Raw genomic sequence first — 12,560 nt, 5'->3', positions numbered from 1 at the left:
CAAGTTGCATAACAGACGAAATCTGCTATTAATGTAAAAGTAATCTCATAAAAAAAAAAGAAAAGAAAACCTGTTGCATAATACTTGTTCTCTTCCAGTATATTCTTTGATGTCCCAAAAATAATTTGAACCTGTTAGGAATCCAGACTTCCAGTGAATGGCAGTGTGCTCATAGCGAGTTTCCATCACAGTTCATTTCTTCTGCTCCTTTTCTTTCGTCTCATTCTTGTCCTTCTTCTTCTTAAGCCCATTCTATTAGATGCACCGAAAAAAAAAAAAAAAAAAAAAAAAAAAAAGAGGCCACTGCTGCTCGCTGGCCAAGAAAAAAAGCTTGGCTCAACTGCTTTGTTCATTGACTTTCCATTGCAAATCCTACAGGCATTTTCTCTCGGCTCTCCTTTTCCCTGACCACAGCTATGGCTTCGGATACAGCAGCGAGTCTGTCCTTTCTCCTTTTGTGTGTGAAGATAATGCCCACTGTTTGAAGCAAAGAGAACTTAAGGTAAGTTCAAGGTTAATAAAAAAAAAAGAGTCTTCGACCAACAAAATCTGGATTTATGACTATCAACAATATAAATCCAAGTCCAGAGAGGAGGAAAAAAAAAGCTGCACTACTGAAAACAGAGAGATTCAATTTGTATTTTGCTCAAATTCTTCCACAACGTCAGTCCCTCTTTTTCTTTATAAATCAAGCAGCTATGCGTTTTCGTTTAGTCGGAAATAGCTGCTCTTTGAAATTCAGCTTTCGGAGCGTGTCGCCCATCTTCACAAATCAAGAGATGGAAATATCTTAAAGATCTCACCTTTACTGGAAACTAAACTTCAATTTGGTTCAAATCATGTCGATCCAGAAGAAGTGGAAGTAAAAAAAAACACAAAACAAGACAATAAAACAAGGAGATCTTGGGGAGAAATAGGAAATAAGTGTCCATGGTTAAAAACGTGTGACCTCCAGAGTGGTGTTGGTGTCTAAGCCATGAGATCACAGGGTCAGTTTGAGGATTTGTCACAGCTAAGAGTTCAGAGGTCAGAGAGCACGCGTTGGGTCTGCACCTGGTCAAATCCTGCCTCACTACCTCGCCTCGCCTCGCCGTCACGCCCTCTCTCTCAGCTACACTTGCACGACTTGACGATCATGTTGGAGAGCTGCTCCACTTTGGGCGTCCGTCCAGAGTAGTAGAGTATCGTCAGGGGCTCCAGGTCTTGAGGGACGCAGCAGGGCGAGGCAGACGCCTCCGGGTTCAGAGTGTTGTACAGGCTCAAGAGCTACAGGGCAGCACAAAAATGACACACATGAATCACGAACCGAAGCATTATTCTATTACATTTTCTCAAAGTATTTAATACTATAAATTATATGATGGTGTAAACGTGTTAAATCAGAGCCGCAATAAATAAAATAGTGAGCTGAAAGACAAACACTGTTTACATCATAATCCTGGTCAAGATTGAATTAAGGAATAAAATGTGTCATCAATTATCTGAAAGGCCAGAAAGGTTTTCTTCATTGCATGGCAATTCGAAACAAATTTGATTAGATCAGAGTTGTCAAATCCATTTTACTTCAGGGGCAACGCTGGCTCGATTTCACCACGAGTGGGCCGGATCAGTAAATCTGTGGTGTAGTAACTTTTTCTGTGCGGTGGCGTTTTGAAAGTGTATGTTGGGAACAATTTGATATTCTTGCAAAACCGAGCAATTAGTACCAGAAATTACGACAATCTCAACATACAGCCAACTGCAGGGCTAATTTCTGGTGCCTAATATAGATAAATTGTATTGCATTATGTAACTTTTTGCAAACTCTCCTTGACAGCATGGCTTTGAGGCTAATGCTAGTTTCCTAGAAATGAGCTAGCTAGCCTTCTCACTGATATCTCAGTGGATTTTGGTTCTCAGTGAAGTGTTATGTCCACTCCTCTAAATAAAACTGTTTGTGGTTCTGGTAAAGATCTCAGGCGTAAGCCTCAGAATCAATTAGAGAGTGTTTGGCTTTAGCTTCCTTTAGATTTCCGCTGCTCCATTTGCCATTTCGAGAGGCGCTTACCGAGCTGTGCGTTGTGTCCGAGCTCCGCAGGTAAGGGCAGGGCCCGGAGCAGTAGTTGGCGTCGTAGCCACTGGGCTCGTGGATCCATTTCCAGTCTAGATCGCGACGAAAATCAATGTGGAGGCGGCGAACACAGCAGCTTTCCTCTGTGGTACTGCAATGAATCAAAATAAAAACCTCGGAACCATCCAATAAGATCATGTTGATTACTGACGGATTACGAATTCGTCGTTGTCTTACGAGAAACAGTAGTTTGTGTCCAGCGCTCTCTTGCGTCTGCGGGTCGACTGAGTGTCCAGGCGATGAGGGGGGATCATCATGAGGATGAGGTGAGGCAGATATGGCTCCTTCCTCTTCTTCAGGTTATCCAGATCCAAGCGACTGTGCTCCTCATCTCCATCCACACCTGGATTATCAAAATAAGGTGTGTTCTAATAACTGTGAATTACTCTGGCAGTTGTCTTTACAGTGGGCAGCTTGAAGCTTTCTTATCATAAAGCCGCCAAGCAAACTGTACAAACTGCAAAGGCAGCACTGGATTTTCTGCAGAGTCGCAGAAACAAGCTAGCAAACTAATAGTAGCATCTGCCAGGGTGTAAAAACATGCATGCAAAAGGCTGCAAAAGGCAACAGTTAAAGATGTTTTTTAGACATTTTACTATAAAATGTGTAGTTTTACACCATAACAAAGAAAAACTGAAATTAAAGGCTATTATGGTGCTTTTTACTGGGAAACTCTAGGTGGGGCCCACCTTTAAACTTGACCTCCAGCACCTCGTTCTCGTTGTCGATGATGTCCCTGTTTGGGTTGAAGGTGTGGCAGGGACAGTGCACACTGATTTCCAAACCCAGATTAGACCCTAAATGCAATCAGAAGACAGAAAACAGTCAACATATTAGTGTCTGCTTGTAATATTACTGATCTATCCAGCTAGGAGGCAGGAAGATGTTTATAAACTGTTTGGATTCAGTTTGCTTTGAGAGGTCACATGACTGAACCCCGGTCTCACCTCTGCTGGTCAGCCACTCCCGCACCGTTTCCGTCACGTCGAAGGAGACCCACTCCGGAGTGCCTTTCGTCAGGACGTTCTTGGCTCCGATGTAGCGCTGCTTCCTGATGTGTTCGTTTGGCCTCACGATCTGCACAGCGGCGACAACGGTCACCCGGTAAAGTTTTCTCTCTTAATACTGAAACGCACTGAGAGAACCCAGAGAAGAGTTCTGGGACTACAGAACTGGTCAAACTATCAAATGGCGAGTAAGAGCAGATGACATGGATTGATGCTACAGTGATAGTCAACTATTAAAACTACCAAATTTTTTTAATTTTTTGCTTAAAAAATCCACAAACTCTTTCTCTCCTTGACTATAAATATATAATTAACCAGCATGCGATGCTAGCATTACAGTGACTGTATCCTTGTGCACCGGTTCAAACATCGTGTTGGTCTGTTGAAGTGTCTGGTGTAAATAATTTGTTGGATCGTTGGATCGAAGAGCATATGGATTAAGATTATATTCACCATGAGAAAAAAAGAAAAGAAAAAAGATGTAACTTTTTGTTGCGTGAACTCGGAGCTTCCCTTCACTCTTGATCTGGACAGGACAAGAAAGCGATACCTTCACGCACCTGGTAGAGCTCGATCCGCTGCTCGTTCCTCTTGGCGCTGGAGTTCGGGACCCTCAGAGCCCGAAACTCCGCCCTGAACAGGTTGGTGGAGTTCCTCTCCATCGCAGAGACGTTGAAGCGGAAGACCTTGGAGGTGATGCCTTTTGGGCAGTTAACCAGATCATCTGGAACAAAGAGAATAAAGACTTCATTCACCGTGGAAGTCAAGTCATGTGTTGATCGCAGATGTATTGATGTGTTGAAGAAACTGAGCTTTTCTGAAAGTGGATGCTGTAAAAAAAAAAATTAATTCATACTGTCATCTGTGAAAATATTTCTCTTGATCCTGCAGATGGAAGGATCTTAATGTGCTAAAATTCTAACCCACAATGGCTGCATGAATTAGCTTCTCACGCTTTGGTTACATGACACTTTTACTGAAAGCTATTTCAGAGTAAAAAAGATTTAAACACACATGTAGCCATGTTAGTTCATCTGAAATTGAATTTTTTTAAAGTTGGAGGAACACACCCAGACTAAGTGACTGAAAGAGGATCTACTTGTTCATTTATCGCTCTGCGCCCAGTCCTGACCCCGAATTTAAAACGGCATGTAAACAATTAAAAAGGAACTTGAACCGAAAGACTGCACCCTGTTAATGTCACTATTGTTCCAATATAGACCAACCAGAACACGACAGGAGACCCATTGACTTCAGTAATGAAACCAATCCAACTACGAGCTTTTGCATGTAAACGTACAAACTGATTTAACTTCAGATGTAGAGTAAACCTGAAAAAAAAAAAAAAAAATCCAACTATGCCTCCTTTTATTTGGTATATCATATTGCCTCAATGCCACAGTGAAATCTGTGTGTGTGTGTGTGTGTGTGTGTGTGTGTAAACTTGTAAACCACTGGCCTGTCCACTGAGCGGCTGGCAGCGACAGACTGGGTTTGGTTTCCTGCATTATCAGAAATGTCTCCCTCACACTTTTTGTCTATATTTGGTGGAATTGAAAATGCCGTAATTGAAAAAGCAACATCATTGGGCTCCACATGACTTCACGTCTGTGGCATCTGTATATCAAAAAGCCCGTCTATCCTCAGACCCACTGACAGATTTTTGGACCCTTCCTGACCATGATGACTTCTCCACAACCCAGCCTCAGTCATTGACATATGCCAGATTCTGTGAGCGTACCGTACCATGCTATATTAGGAAATCTTTCCGCCCCGCGCTGCCCAGTCACTCATCGCTGCATTTTGTCAGCGATCGAGCAGCTTTCTGCTTCATTTGCAACCTGTCACAGACACGAGGTGGTCCTCAGGTCCGTCTCAGGTCAACAGTTTACGTTTGAAACTCATCGAGTTTAACGCTCCACATTAGTCCATGGAGATGCCGCGATGCCACTGAACTGGACTCAGAGTTTAACTCCACACACCAAGTTTTTATTCCCTCTTTCACATCATGAGGTGAAATCAGTGGTGGGTGTGGCTTATTACCCCACAGCCCGGAGTTTTTATTCTGATTTCAGAGGAACGGTTTGATATTTTTGAGCAATTTATGTTAATGAGACTTGGAATGATTGATCTCAAACATCTAACAGAAAACACTTTCAATTCTTTGACGTATTTGTCAATAAAACATTAAAATATGTATCTGAACAAGCTAATCCTCAACTTAAATACGTTTTTTTTATTATTCTTATTGTTCTGTGATTTGTCATATGTCAAAGTAGATTTTTCAAAAACAATTTGTCCAAGCGCCTGCCTGTGTTTCCATTGGCTCTCTCCCACAACGGTAAAACACGGATGGGTGGTTAGCTGGTGGCTCTAAATCGTCCGTAGGTGCGAACGTGTGTGAGACGGTCCGTTTCTCGGCGTTATTCCTGCGATGGACCGGCGCCCGGCCCAGGCCGATCCCCAGCTTTCTGTAGCTGCGAACCGGATCAAGTCCATGGAACCGTGACCGTCGTCTGGATGGAGCAGGTGTAGAAGATAAATGACGGACCGTTTGGAAACGAGGGCTTTGAATAAGAAGCACTTTTACGTCCACAACTGATTATGCTCTGCTCTTTATAAGTGAGCATTTAGTTAATCTGGTACTAACTTTTCATTGCCAAAAAGAACTGAAGTACACATTAAACACATTAAGTAGGACTTGTGATTTTCAGTGTTTATCATGCTGTAGCAGAGGAAGTTAGAAGTGTGTGTCCTGGACACGCACATGTTCTCCTGTTATTCAACCGTTGCCAGCAGTTTTCACAAAGTTGCTAAAAAGTACAAGCCTGTCAGTCTGTCTTCCGTCTTCGTGCCTGGAGCTCTCCGTGGCTCCTAATCAGCCGGCACACCGTCTCAAGGCACCTACTGCCCGGCGATCTTGTCAGAAGCGTTTTGTGGGATTTGAAACAGAACTCCGCTGAGGGAAAGGAGGTCTTTTTGAGGAACACCTGTTGATTTCAAAGAGACTGTGATGCAATGGTCTTGGCTCTGCTCTGGACCGTGATTCCTGATTCCACTCTCACACACGCACAGCGTTTATCCTCCTCTGCCCTCCCAGTAATCCAAATTCAGCCGGGCCACATGCTGCTTTGAATCTCCCTTCAGGACCAGAGGTTTTCCACGTTCACTTTACAGCTTTTAATTCTATGGAAAATATTGGTTTCGAATGTAGTTTTGGCATAAAGCACCATGGGGAAACAGACGTTGAGCCTAACCATCCTTTACTGATTAATTTACCAAATATTTCACATGCAAAATAACCCTCATTATAATGCCCGCAATAAAACGCTACCTAGTGTTACCTACTCGCAATAAAATGTTGGCACAGTGAAGTCATTCAGGTTTAAAGCTCGGGTTCACACTCAATTTAACAAAGTTAAACCTGAGTACTGTAATAAGTGATCTCATTCTCATGGGCCACCCGTGTGTGTGTGTGTGTGTATGTGCGTGTGTGTGTGATTAAGTGCTCAGAACAGGCAGCGGGACCATTCTGACCTCCATCTCCACACAGAAGTGGGTGGTGGCAGTGTGTCCGCCTCGGCCTTTATGAAACTTCACTCCTCCCACACAGACAGACTACCGAGGGAGCAGTGGCGGCGCGGAGGTGAGAGAAGCCGACTTTCTGGGCTCCCTGAGCAAGAGCGGTGCAATGCGGCAGCCCCACCACATCAAATACTGGAAAAAAGGAACTTCCCCAAGGGGATTAATAAAGTATGCTTCCTTAACAGAGAGAAATCCCCTCGATCCGGGCTGATCCGGAGGTCACTCCGCCATCTGACTTTCCCTGTCGACCACCGTTAATTTTCCTACTGCTTCCTCTCAAGGCATCCCCATCCGCCTGGGCAGATGTCCCTCTCATTTGGATGGACTGGAAAGGAAATAGGAACATCTGGGAATGGGGACATGGTCCACAGAATGGGGGGAAAAAAGTGAAAATGAGAAGAGTGGAGTCGGTTTGAAGGAGGAGAGCGACTTTCCTGGAACACGGGTAGAAGCCGAAAACAGGTTGGCAAGCTGGACAGAAATAGAGCACATGCTCCAAGTGCACCACAAGTTCACCTCTCAGTTTTACCTGCTTCAAAGAACTTGGACACAGGTAGCAGGCCCCAAGAATAGGAGTGTGAAAATGAATACCTACCTCTGCCCTGGTCATCTGAGTGTCGCTTCCGTCTTTATTCAAACATTTAATCTGAATCTGAGTTCTACATCATAGCTTCACATACCTGAGATGATTCTTTTTCTTCTTTTACTTAGTTAAACACGTGTTTGAACATCTGGATCTGGTACTAACACCTGTTATTGAGTGGCTTTTTATAGAGAGAATAAACAACACGTGTCTACAGATTGTTTTGAATACAGTCTGTGCAATATGTTTCTGTAACCCATAAATAGCACTTATCATTTCGTGTGTCTGTAAATCTTCTGAGCTTGACGTGTCTGACAGGCGCAGGTTTTGGTGCGTAATTACGCACGGTGGAGAAGTTGACTTAAAGGTTTGTTTAAAAACCTAGTGAAGCATTAAAAAATAGTGAAATACTTACTGCTCTCCGGCGGTCCGTAGACCATGTTGAATTTGTATATCTCTTTGGCATAGTACTCAGTCTCTGTGTTGTCCTGACCGCAGCTCTGCTGCCGATCCCTCCCCAGCTCCTCCAGTAGCTCCTTGGTGCTGTTATACAATGCTTGGATCTGATAAGGGATTTTATTGGGTCCCAGGGAGTGCGGGGGACTCGTCAGCCGGAGCTTGCTCAGGATCTGACCTCGGATCGCCTCGACCCTCTTCCTCTTCACATGGTCGATATCCACGGTGGCACAAGTTGACAGGGACGAGCTCAAAGTTGCGCAGTTGAGGAGGAGGACAAACAGCAAAGCCTTACCCAGATGCATCTTTCTGTCCGCATCTGGTGAGGAAATGTGCAGATTTTGCAGCGAGGACTGTCAAGGTCCGTGTCAACAAAGTCCGGATCAGGCTGATGCTTCTTTATAAAACTTTCCTTCGCAACTACTGATGAAAAACTCGTCTCTCAGTTCGCTCTCTGCTGGCGGCTCCTCTTGTTATGAGCAGAAATCCGAGTTCGAGTTCTCCCATTAGACATGACTCACTTCAAAGTCCCGAATATATGACATTGATCCTGCTTTGTGGAGACAGGCGCGCTTCTCTCTTGCATACTTGTCCTCAGTGCGGCGGATTCAAGTCGTCCCCCTTCTTGGCTTATTCCTCCTCTTTTCTGTCTCATTAAAGTCTCGAACCTTTTTACTGTCTCTGAGGGGGCGGACCACAGGCGGCACGTTTACGAGGTATATGCGACTGTGAGCGGCCTGATCGGAGTTTTATACCTCCGCTTTCTGACGTTTTGAAACGGAGGAGGGACCGCGCGGGCACCGGGCGCGCCAGCGCGCGCGGCGACGCACCAGTCAGTCATCATCAACCCGGACGCAACAAACATGTGGGAAAAATCTAAATGTCTGATCAGTGACACACAGGAGAGCCCGTCTGTGGCGATATAAACAATCGATTCCGTTTAATGGCCAGATGTGATTCAGCGTCACGTTTGTGTGTTTTCAATTATTCCAGGTCAGATTGTCTCTATTTACTGCACGTGGAAATGGCCGGCTTGCGCGCCCTCTACTGGAAAGCTGTGGTCATCACAGCTAAATTCCCTGCTGTCATGAAGAAAAACTTAGTATTTTTTTTTTTCATGTACAGTGCTCTCAGGTCGTTCCAATAATTGACATTTCTTTTATAGGTTTAGGAAATATATTTTCCCCGTGAAATAATCAGTCCTTTCTCCGCTCTTTTCAGCCAAGATTGGAATAAAAAGAAGAGCCAACAAAAGAGTTCACAGTGCTCAAGCATGAAAATTCCACTCAGATATTTTGTCATATTGTGTCTTTGTCTTCTGTCCTTATGGGAGACTCTTCTTACAAAGAGCCGGGGACACATTCTTTTGTCTGAGGTCGGCCTCCAGTTACAGAAATCCTTTCAAACTTCACATGCTGGCGACGTGATTACATTACTGTTCAAAAGAGGCAAAGTTTCCTCTCTGTCAGTGCACATTTTCCCATGCCCTCTGCAAACCGCCACATCCACACCAAATTCATTTTTCTGCACTGATGTCTGCGGGTTTATTTGCAGACCCCTGAGTTATTTTATCTTTTCAGTTTTGTTTTCCTCGGCAGTCTGTTTTATCTCTATTCATAGAGCATATCCACATTTCTCAGACCTATTTTAGGTCAAAGCTCAGTCGGGCACTGAAGGGCCCATACCCAAACATGGGGTCTGGTATTTCACTCATGTTTCTTTTGCCCACCAGATTGCATAGCGAGAAAGATTTCATAGAATGTCCAAACTTGGTAAATATTTATGCATAAGAATGTCATAAGATTTCTTGTTTGACTCTGCTTGGTGGGTTAACATGGCGACAAATTAAATTTCCTTATATCTTCAAATGTTTTTTGTCACAGCAGATTTAATCATCCTCACCTTTTTTTGTAATCATCCTCACCTTTTTTTTATACATTAAAAGATATTTCAAGCACATTTATAATTTTTATCAATTTCTTTAAAGGGATCACCACAGCAACTCACTGAAGCTTCACCTCAGAATTGACATTCTTTTCTGCTAAATGACATTCCTGTTACGACCCAACTTCATATGCCACCAGAAAGGATGTTTAATATGTTTTTTTTTTTTTTTTTGTTATAAGACACATGATTTGACAATAAAGTCATCTGAGCACTGTGCACTATAAATCACATTTCTGATTTATGCATTGAGTACATCAGGATACGTTTGGTGTCCTGTCCTGGGTGTATCCCATCTTAGCCTATAGTTACCCAGGACTGGCTCCTCACCATGTGGAATTACATTATGTGCATGTTGTATCTGGGACCTGTTAGAAATATCTTTTTTTTTTTTTACTTTACTCCAGACTTGTGTCTTCATTGTAACTTCATTCATTCATTCATAGCTTCATTGTGTGTGTGCGTGTTCTAAAAATGGGTGTTTCTGGCATTATAGCACGACCCAAGAATGAGTGGTGAATGAGATGTCTTCAGAGCCATTGTGGGACTATTTTAAGAGCAGCAGCAGGTCCCTGGTTTCCTTCAGCCACTTTCCCACACTCCCTGCACTCTGTGCCGCCATGTGTTGCTGATTATCTCCAAAAGTTTGACGGAAGGTATTTGGATATTTGTGATTCCTGACATTGATTTGTAATCCTGGCTTTTTAAGTCAATTATCGTAGAAAAGACCATTTTCCGGTGAATATCAATGAAAACATCTGTCACCAAGATTAGTTTGGGTTTCCTTTTTTTTTCCTCTGGTTGCAAAAACATCAAGAAAATGCGTTTTTTGTTTATTTTAGTGGCTTGATAGCTCATCTGGGGCTCATCTGTGTTTCTGTTGGTGTTGTCTGGCCTGATATTTGGCAGTTCTCCATTGAACCAGCAGGTGATGCTGCATAACTAACAATATCTGCTGTCAGTGGCGGCGAAGGAAGAAACCCAGCAGTTGGATTATCCATTTCCTAAAATACCACTGAAATTGAGTAAACCACATAACTTCACAGTTTATAAAACAGACAGTTTGTAGGAATGGATACACAGAAGAGCAATACTAGCCAGAATCTTTATTTAAAGATGAGATCATCCATTGAGTGACCTCTTTGCTGGGTACAGGGGTAAAACGCTTTGCACTTAGTAAATCTATATAAGAGATTATTTTTAACCTATAAGCTGTCCTTTGAGGATTGAGTCCGGGTTCCTATTTTGTCTTATCAAGTTTGTCTGGAGAGGTTGTGTAATGGGTTTTGGGGTCGGAAGGCCAGACGCTCATCAGCGCAAGAATTTTCTGTCTAGTGCACAGAAATTACTACCAAGGGAGGACGAGCAGCGGAGGACGGAGAAGGAAAGAACCGAGTAGACGTCGTAATGTCCTTCCATGATCCAACACGCGTCCACATACACATCGTAGTATTCCAGCCGTCTGGGGATTCCTAGACATGATCCCAGACATCAGCATCAGGGTTCAGTTTTACTCCAGTGGTTACCTCACAGCTGGGTCAGGTCTGAGTGAGTCACTCTCCGGCAATCTCTCCGTCTCGCACGACACACGGAAAAGGAATGCAGCTACAGGCCGGAGAGGGATGAAAACAAAAACACATGCCGGGAGCCACACAGAGAAATGTGCCCCCGTTTCTCTGTAATGTAGGTGAGATTCCTGCTGACTGTACTGCTCGGGGCCGTTCCTGCAGCCGGAGAGGTTGACCTCCTCCGACGGAGCAGAAAAGCGTGACGTTGGAGCTTACGAAACATTAAACAGATCAGTTTTTTTTTTTTTTAAAAAAAAAAAGGACTTTCGAGAGAGCAGAGAGGCTGTTGTGACCTCAGACACAGACACAGACTGCCGGCGAGACGGAGTCAGACAAACCCCAAATCTCCTGCCAGCTTTCCCCCCGGCAGGCCCGCTCCGTCTGGGGGTTACAGATCCATGAATCACGCTCGGAGAGTCGGGCAGGAATACTAACAGCAGAACCCGAAAACCCACAGCGGCCGAGACAATGATGCCTGTACGACCCAGATGAATCATGAGGTTCTAACACCGTCTGTTAGTCATCACTCCGATGCATGTACATAGCAGAAGTATGGAAGGGTCGTCGTCACAAACCAACAGCAAAACGCCACAACAGAACACAGAACACAGTGGCCATAATATCAAATTATTATTATTTTCTAATTGGAAGGTCAAAATATAAGAGCAAAAGCTGTGTGTCGTGGCTTTTTGCTGCTGCGTTGTGGCATTGGCCCTTCTGGGCCACCGTATTTGACCTCTCGGTGACCAATGTGGGATGATGGGGAGTTTTCTGCCACATTGTCATTACTTTAGTTACTGAATATGATCAGGCTTAAGTCATTGTTATTGTGGTGGAAACCTTGAACATCCTCACAAACAAATTTTAATACAATACGGAAAGTTAATGTCGCTTTATCTTTGGAAAACATCTGACTCCACTTCTTTCCATGAATTTTACTTTAACTCCAAACTGAGTTAAGTTGAAGCTTTGGAGAAAGTTAGGGAAAATATTTCTTCATAGTTTTGCTTGTATTCACAGGCATAAATTCTAACCCTTCCTATCACCACTTCAATGAGAGACTTTTATATTGCTTATAAATCAACCATTACTGACCTGTTAGAGCAGCGGTGTCAAACATAGAGGTCGTGGACCATAAGAGGCTCCAATCCAGCCTGCCAACGGACACAATGCAGGCCTGAGACCTGAGTGGAGATATCTGTCATGAAAGACGGCAAACTGTCAGGAGGAGTTTAACAAAAACATGCACACTGCAGCAGCTACAGGAGATGGTTTTTGGACATTTTTATGTAATTTGTGTCAGAGTC

General features: G+C 43.7%; 1 protein-coding gene across 1 annotated transcript; it reads right to left on the bottom strand.

Moving 5' to 3' along the window:
* Window positions 1-293: 293 nt before the first annotated feature.
* On the bottom strand, window positions 294-8,409 carry LOC115401740 (transforming growth factor beta-3 proprotein-like). Its single transcript, XM_030110041.1, has 7 exons — window positions 7,701-8,409; window positions 3,678-3,841; window positions 3,058-3,187; window positions 2,800-2,907; window positions 2,288-2,453; window positions 2,048-2,201; window positions 294-1,266 (listed from the first exon to the last, which is right to left on the bottom strand). The coding sequence occupies exons 1-7, from the start codon at window positions 8,044-8,046 to the stop codon at window positions 1,108-1,110; spliced, it is 1,227 nt and encodes a 408-aa protein (XP_029965901.1). The 5' UTR covers window positions 8,047-8,409; the 3' UTR covers window positions 294-1,107.
* Between the last annotated feature and the right edge of the window lie 4,151 nt (window positions 8,410-12,560).

This window comes from Salarias fasciatus, chromosome 15 (assembly GCF_902148845.1).
Source record: "Salarias fasciatus chromosome 15, fSalaFa1.1, whole genome shotgun sequence".
Classification (NCBI taxonomy): domain Eukaryota; kingdom Metazoa; phylum Chordata; class Actinopteri; order Blenniiformes; family Blenniidae; genus Salarias; species Salarias fasciatus.
Note: the sequence above shows the minus strand (reverse complement) of the source record. Positions and strands in the feature narration are given on the sequence as shown.

Excerpts from the sequence above, each read along its gene's own strand:
- LOC115401740 (XM_030110041.1), bottom strand. The coding sequence starts at position 8,046 with ATGCATCTGGGTAAGGCTTTGCTGTTTGTCCTCCTCCTCAACTGCGCA. Across the intron at positions 2,454-2,799 it reads GCTGGAGGTCAAGTTTAAAG|GTGTGGATGGAGATGAGGAG; the intron begins GTGGGCCCCACC and ends TTGATAATCCAG. Across the intron at positions 2,202-2,287 it reads GACACAAACTACTGTTTCTC|TACCACAGAGGAAAGCTGCT; the intron begins GTAAGACAACGA and ends GATTCATTGCAG.